The sequence below is a fragment of the Piliocolobus tephrosceles genome, chromosome 12 (assembly GCF_002776525.5).
Source record: "Piliocolobus tephrosceles isolate RC106 chromosome 12, ASM277652v3, whole genome shotgun sequence".
Taxonomy (NCBI): domain Eukaryota; kingdom Metazoa; phylum Chordata; class Mammalia; order Primates; family Cercopithecidae; genus Piliocolobus; species Piliocolobus tephrosceles.
In genome coordinates, this window is record NC_045445.1 from 53,368,759 (window position 1) to 53,376,566 (window position 7,808).

The following is a 7,808-nucleotide window of genomic DNA, read 5'->3' on the forward strand; positions in this document are numbered from 1 at the left end:
AGGGAAGCTAAAACGGAGAGAACTTTCTTGTTTTTGTTATCTACGTGCAGAACGATTTTATTCAGTTAGTTAATAAATTCCTGATCATGAAAGTGTTTTGGGCTACTCATTTAGTCAATGGCATTGTTGGAGTGTAGTGATCAAGTGTGCCTATTAGAAAAAAAGAAATTCTGAGGGCAAAGGCTGTTGTTAGGATTATCTGTAGAAATAGACCGGGGAATGGAAGAGCTATCTTGTGTGTGCGGGTGGGGAAGGCTGTGTAACTGTCACTTTGAGCTTAGGGGTGGGGAGGAGATAATAGGAAAGAAGGAAAGCATAGGCACACGCCCCTGCCTCCCTCAGCACCTGGCTTGTGCAAAAGTGGTTTGGTAGCTGGAAGTACTTGGATGCTCTCCTTGGAAAAGAGGGGTGCCTAGAGTGTGAACAGCGAGCAGGAACCTGGGAACACGGTGGCATCGCCTTAGCAAAGAGCGTTTGTCTTTGCAAATGCAGAACATGTCTTTACAATGCGATTGCAATTACGAAGGTAATGACATTGTACATGAATTGAATTCTCCTATTTATCTTTAAAAGACAGCAGAATATAGACATTCTATTAGCACTCCCTAAGGTAAGAGGTCTGCAGTCTTCTTATCTTGTTGTGTGCATCTTTTCGGATGCTACGACAATGTTAATCATTTTACCTGAGTAATTCTTCCATTTCTCGTTACCTGGGGGATTGTTAATGGCCGAGACTACTTCTCAGACTCTTTGCTCCCGCTCAATCAAGCCGTGGAGGCGCCAGTTTACTTTTATTGATCAGTGGGTTCCTGACAGCCTTCGCCACAAGGAAGCAGCATCATCCTTTTTTAACTTAAAGGGGGAACAGATCGCCTTAAAGTTTACAGCTAAAAGCTTCTAAGCATAGCATGCAAACATTTTAGCATGCTGCTAATTGTTCTGTTTAAATAGTCCAAGCAATATTTTAGAAAGCTGCCAAACGCCGAATTCACATCCCGTGATCAGATAGCAAACCCATTTCAAATGCCTTTTTAGGCCTTTTTAATTAGAGCAAGATGCACTTCATTCCCACGCTCTGACATCAAAGGTAAATAACTGTGATAAATCAAATGGAACCCTTCCTTTCGCGGAGCCCGCGAGGTACGTCCACCGCTGCCTGCCATGTTGTCATTCTCTACTACTTGCCCATTTCTCCAACGGTGTCTGGAGAAAACCGGGAGGGCCACCGGGCTCCCTTGAGCCACCATTCTGGTGTTCACCCGCAGCTCTAAATGACCAAAATTAAATGAGACTCCTTGCAGAAGCATCGGTTTTCTCCCTGTTTTTCTGGGCCGAATCACATCCTAACGTGAAACAGTGAAACGACCCCCACGCGGAAAGCGGATCAGGCTCCCTACGCTCTCCCTTTGGCCTCGGCTGCACGTTCAGGGGATGGCAACCTCACTCGCGAAATAATTTCTTTCTGTAGGAGGAAACTGCCTTTCCCCTCTCCCACCGCCAAGGTAAAGGCTGCTAAAGTTGCTCTTCTTGGAAGGAAAAATATTTTAAAAAGCAGCTGGGTTGCTCTCCACTAAAATATGGCAGTTTTGAGAAAACCCATTATGTGTCCAAATGCCGGTTTCCTTTTCTTGTTTAACGCTTTTTAGAGGGCAAAAGTGACTCTCATGTTAAGTCCACAGGCTCGAGTCAATGTCGCTGGGCTAATTATGAGTTATGAGTTTGCTTATCCCACTCCCAAATATCCGAGACGACTCACTCAGAAGACATTTTTACTCTTCCAAGAATTGTGAATTCAGAAGCAGCTTCCCCACCTTCTACGAGGGAAAAAAAAAAAAAAAAAAAAAAAACTTGTTTAACGGGCATGTTTTTGATTCTTCGCCGCTGGCGACCTTAATTAAAAGCCTCAGAGCCCGAGTGAGGAGGAATGCCCCGCTGCCCCCAGGGAGCCTTCAGTGCACAAGGCAGGATGAGCTTGATGTCAGCCCTGGCCATGCCGGCCTCCCGCTTCCCAGTACTGGCACATGCCGCAGCCACCACCGCCGCCCAAGTGGAGCTGGCAGCCCACTGGGACCGAGACCCCGCGGGAAGGCTGGGGCGCCCTGCACATTGGCGCCGGCTCCCAGCTGTCGGCGACCTAAGCGGACACGTATGGCGCGCCCGCCCCACAGCTCCTGCCCGGTTTTGAGCTCTGCTGGCTTGGCGCGGCGCGGCGCGGCGGCGTCCGCTCCACCGGCTCTTCTCAAACGTAGAGTTTATTTATGGGGAGCTAAATTCTCCAACAGGGTGGGGTGAGGGGCAATGAAATGTGTCCAGCCCCCTCCGCAGCTCATTCTCTGTGCCACATATCCCATTTGATTAACAAGCAACAGACAAGAGCGAACCGAACCAGGGGGCCCTGCTGGGAGTGCGGCGGGCAGAGAGTAGTGTGGCGTCTGCCCGGGGTGGAAGGATGGGGGTGACGGTCCGGGGGGGATGGCGGCCGTGGCTGTCGCCTGATGTGAAGATGCACCGGCCAAAAGCTAGATGAATGACCACCTCAGGGAAGCTTTTTCCTTCCCTTTCTTCCTTCCACTACCGGAGAATGAGAAGAGAGGCAAACAAAAACAGACAAATTTTTAGGGTGAAGAGACAAGGAGAAAGAGAGGGATATAGATATAGATACAGATCAGATATATATATATATATATGATTACAATATAGATATTATATTCAAGATATGAAGATATGTAAGGGAGTTAAACACGACAAGAGAATCATAACATCCTCATCTTTCCTGAAATCTCTGCAAACATGAGAAGCGCACAGTTCCCGGCGAGGCTCAGCCGCAGCGCCAGCACATCGCCTCCCTGCTCATTCCTGCCCTATTGCTCCCGCCTGGCCTGTCTGTCCGTCCTCCCTTGAATCCCGCCAGGGCTCTACGGGCCGGGGTACCACTTGGTCCCGCCGGTGTGTAAGTTTCCGTTTGGCCCCCCCCCCCCGCCACCCCCCCTCCCCTTGGCCCCGCCCCAAGACTGGAGCCCGCTGGGCGGCGCGCTGATTGGCCAGCGCCTGGCGTAGCCGGGCTCGGCAGCTCGAGCTCTCTCCGGCTTTCTCCAGACTCCGCGGCCAGTAGTTTGCGGCATCGGGAAGAGCAGCAGCAGCAGTAGCGGCGGCGACTGGCGCAGCGCGGAGACGGACGAGCGGGCACAGACGGCAGCACAGCTCCTGTGCACCATGCCCGGCTTGCCCGGGAGGCACTGGCACCCGCGTCCCTAGCCCGGTGCTGGCCCTTGGCGCGTTGCGCTCCGCGGCATTCCGGCTGAGCGGATTCATCCGAAATCCTAAACCTCCTACCCCAAACCCATTGCCTCCTGCTTGCTCATACTCCACACTCACACTCCCCACACCACACACTCTTCCTCTCTCTCTCACACATTCACACACAGCCCGAGACAGACAGAGAAAGCGAGACCGACCTCCCGAGTGCGCGAGCGCCCGGGAGGGAGGGAGCCCAACGCAGCGCGGCCAGCGCCTCTCCGGGAAGATGAAATCAAGACTCTCCTGCAAGTAAACTTTGGCGGCGACAAAATCGTCGACTGTGGCAGCTGCTGAGGGGGATCCGAGCTACATGCAACTGAGCTAGGAGGGCTTCCTCCTGCGGCGGCGGCGGCGGCCCTTGGAGCGACACCCCAACCCAAACGGAGAGAAGAGAAGCACCCGGTACCCACGGCGGCGGCCCCGCCTCTCCTGGCCGGTACTGTTGTTGCCTCCCCTTCCCTCTTCCCCATTCCCCGCCACCCCAGGCCATTAGAAAGACTGGGGCTTTGATTTTCTTGGACAAATTGCCACCTCCCCGTTTCCACAAACTTGACGTGGAGGGTCGGGCTGCGTTGTTAACTTTGATTTCCTAGACGCAAACGCCCGCAGACCCTCAACTGCTCTGTGGGGGGAACTCCGCTCCCACCTCGGATCCTGGACAGACGCGCCCCCAAGCCCTCCGAAGCCAGCCTTAGCGCGAGGGAGCGCGCTCAAGCCCTGGCAGCCTCTCTCCCCTCCCCCTTCCTCTGCTGGCCCCGGGACCGCCATCCGGCTCAACCCTATAACCGGGTGCCCGTGGCGCTTGCCAGTAACTGACTCCCGCCTGTGACACCCCCTTTCTCCCGAACAGGCCTTGAAGAGGCCAGTGTGGCCCCCCCAGACCCCGGAGGGCGCATTCCAAGCGGGTACTCTCTCCGCAGTGAACCGGGAGCGCTGGGGGGAGGTCTTTGCGCATGCCAGGTGCACAGACAGCGAGTTCGCCAGCCTCAGTGCCGGTGCGCCGCGGCGGGCCGGGCAGTGCCTGAAAGGCTGCGCCTCCTCCGCCCTCTTTGCCTTCGCCTCAAGTACTATCCAGACTCAGCGGCGCGTCCTCCAGGCCGCGCAGACGCTGCCCGACCCGCAGCCCTGGGCGGCTGCGGACAGTCGCGCCCGGCTAACTTTGAAGGGGGAAAACTGAGTAGCCGGGCTGGAGGGAGGGGGCTCGGGGCCGCGCGGCGCTCCCTTGGCCCCTCGGAGCCCCCGGGGCCCCCGCGAGCCCCCGCCGCGGCCGCCGCAACCTCAGCATTGGAGCCGCCGCGGGTGTCCCCCGCGCGCCGCCGGGCCGCCCTGGGCGGGACTCCTCCCGCGGCCTCCGGGGCCACGGGGCGCGCGCAACAGGCGGCCCGAGCCGGCGGGAAGCTGGAGCGCCGACGGCGTCGGTCTCGGAGGGGTGTGGAGAGGCGAGGCCAGGCAGAGCCCCGCGCAGCCATGGAGTCGCTCCTGCTGCCGGTGCTGCTGCTGCTGGCCGTACTGTGGACGCAGGCAGCCGCCCTCATTAACCTCAAGTACTCAGTAGAAGAGGAGCAGCGCGCCGGGACGGTGATTGCCAACGTGGCCAAGGACGCGCGGGAGGCGGGCTTCGCGCTGGACCCCCGGCAGGCTTCGGCCTTTCGCGTGGTGTCCAACTCGGCTCCACACCTAGTGGACATCAATCCCAGCTCTGGCCTGCTGGTCACCAAGCAGAAGATTGACCGTGACCTGCTGTGCCGCCAGAGCCCCAAGTGCATCATCTCGCTCGAGGTCATGTCCAGCTCAATGGAAATCTGCGTGATAAAGGTGGAGATCAAGGACCTGAACGACAATGCGCCCAGTTTTCCGGCAGCACAGATCGAGCTGGAGATCTCGGAGGCAGCCAGCCCTGGCACGCGCATCCCGCTGGACAGCGCTTACGATCCAGACTCAGGAAGCTTTGGCGTGCAGACTTACGAGCTTACGCCCAACGAGCTGTTCGGCCTGGAGATCAAGACGCGCGGCGACGGCTCGCGCTTCGCCGAACTCGTGGTGCAAAAGAGCCTGGACCGCGAGACGCAGTCGCACTACAGCTTTCGAATCACTGCGCTAGACGGTGGCGACCCGCCGCGCCTGGGCACCGTTGGCCTTAGTATCAAGGTGACCGACTCCAATGACAACAACCCGGTGTTTAGCGAGTCCACCTACGCGGTGAGCGTGCCAGAAAACTCGCCTCCCAACACACCCGTCATCCGCCTCAACGCCAGCGATCCAGACGAGGGCACCAACGGCCAGGTGGTCTACTCCTTCTATGGCTACGTCAACGACCGCACGCGCGAGCTCTTTCAGATCGACCCGCACAGTGGCCTGGTCACTGTCACTGGCGCTTTAGACTACGAAGAGGGGCACGTGTACGAGCTGGACGTGCAGGCTAAGGACTTGGGGCCCAATTCCATCCCGGCACACTGCAAGGTCACCGTCAGCGTCCTGGACACCAATGACAATCCGCCGGTCATCAACCTGCTGTCAGTCAACAGTGAGCTTGTGGAGGTCAGCGAGAGCGCCCCACCGGGCTACGTGATCGCCTTGGTGCGGGTGTCTGATCGCGACTCAGGCCTCAATGGACGTGTGCAGTGCCGTTTGCTGGGCAATGTGCCCTTTCGACTGCAGGAATACGAGAGCTTCTCCACTATTCTGGTTGACGGACGGCTGGACCGCGAGCAGCACGACCAATACAACCTCACAATTCAGGCACGCGACGGCGGCGTGCCCATGCTGCAGAGTGCCAAGTCCTTTACCGTGCTCATCACTGACGAAAATGACAACCACCCGCACTTTTCCAAGCCCTACTACCAGGTCATTGTGCAGGAGAACAACACGCCTGGCGCCTATCTGCTCTCTGTGTCTGCTCGCGACCCCGACCTGGGTCTCAACGGCAGTGTCTCCTACCAGATCGTGCCGTCGCAGGTGCGGGACATGCCTGTCTTCACCTATGTCTCCATCAACCCAAACTCAGGCGACATCTACGCGCTGCGATCCTTTAACCACGAGCAGACCAAGGCATTCGAATTCAAGGTGCTGGCCAAGGACGGCGGCCTTCCCTCACTGCAAAGCAACGCTACGGTGCGGGTCATCATCCTCGACGTCAACGACAACACCCCGGTCATCACAGCCCCACCTCTGATTAACGGCACTGCCGAGGTCTACATACCCCGCAACTCTGGCATAGGCTACCTGGTGACTGTTGTCAAGGCAGAAGACTACGATGAGGGCGAAAATGGCCGAGTCACCTACGACATGACCGAGGGCGACCGCGGCTTCTTTGAAATAGACCAGGTCAATGGCGAAGTCAGAACCACCCGCACCTTCGGGGAGAGCTCCAAGTCCTCCTATGAGCTTATCGTGGTGGCTCACGACCACGGCAAGACATCTCTCTCTGCCTCTGCTCTCGTCCTAATATACTTGTCCCCTGCTCTCGATGCCCAAGAGTCAATGGGCTCTGTGAACTTGTCCTTGATTTTCATTATTGCCCTGGGCTCCATTGCGGGCATCCTCTTTGTAACTATGATCTTCGTGGCAATCAAGTGCAAGCGAGACAACAAAGAGATCCGGACCTACAACTGCAGGTAAAGCCAAGTTTTCTTTCTTTGTCTTGGATGAATAAGGTGTGTTTATCTGTGTCTCTGTGTGAAAATCCTGGTGCTTTTGTTTCCTACTTAAATGCAAGCAGCATACTTGCAGTGCTTCTTTTCGTAGGGTGAAAAGTTTGTGGCAGTCCAAGTTGATCAATTCTTTTGATCTGACAATTTGCTGGAAGACAATCATTTAGTGTTTGAATGGATTCTGTCACATCATGATGATGAGCAGAAAAGCAATTACCATTTTAAAATTTGCATAGCTGTCTCCATGAAGTTATGGCAGGAAAAACAGAGGGGGGGGGGGGGGAGAGAGATTGTTCATGTTTTTAGGAAAACTGCCAACTACCACAACTTGGTGTCTGGGGCACAGTGTTTTTGGGACAGGTACTGAATGAAAGGAGAGGGAGTGTTGGCAGCAACCCTGTCTTGTTGCAGTGATGAACTCTGGAGAGAGACTGGGAGTGGGAGTGTAAAATAGGAAAGGGAGATTAGGGGGAGGAGAGAACAGGAGTGTGTGGAGATGCAGGTGATTAGTGGTTTTTAGTTTATTCTTGGCTTGTTTTTTATCTAGTCCCCAAACATCTGGCTATATAAAGTGAAATTCTGTCAGGCATCTGTATGTTTTCAAATATCTGGTTGGTTGGTAGTGTGGAGACCAAACATCCCAATGAGGAACAAGACTTTGCATCCAGATGTTTCAGTAAAAATAGCAATCTTCTAGAGTTGATGATGCTTTCCTCTAATGTGAGGCTGTGTTGTGGCATTAAGATCTGGTTGCTACCAGTGGATGTCACTGTGGGCTATTGTGTTACAGTTTCTCTTGAAGTGTGTGCAGGATGTGTGTGTGGGGGGGGGGGGGGGGGGGGGGGGGGGGGGGGGGGGGGG

General features: G+C 55.7%; 1 protein-coding gene across 3 annotated transcripts in view; it reads left to right on the forward strand.

The window, feature by feature from the left end:
* Window positions 1–4,764: 4,764 nt before the first annotated feature.
* Window positions 4,765–7,808, forward strand: part of PCDH19 (protocadherin 19) — a 111,458-nt gene continuing 108,414 nt past the window's right edge. For all 3 annotated transcript variants that reach the window (XM_023202890.1, XM_023202891.1, XM_023202892.1), the window contains exon 1: window positions 4,765–6,911. In XM_023202890.1, the coding sequence (XP_023058658.1) occupies window positions 4,765–6,911 (2,147 nt within the window). The remainder of the gene's footprint in view (window positions 6,912–7,808) is intronic.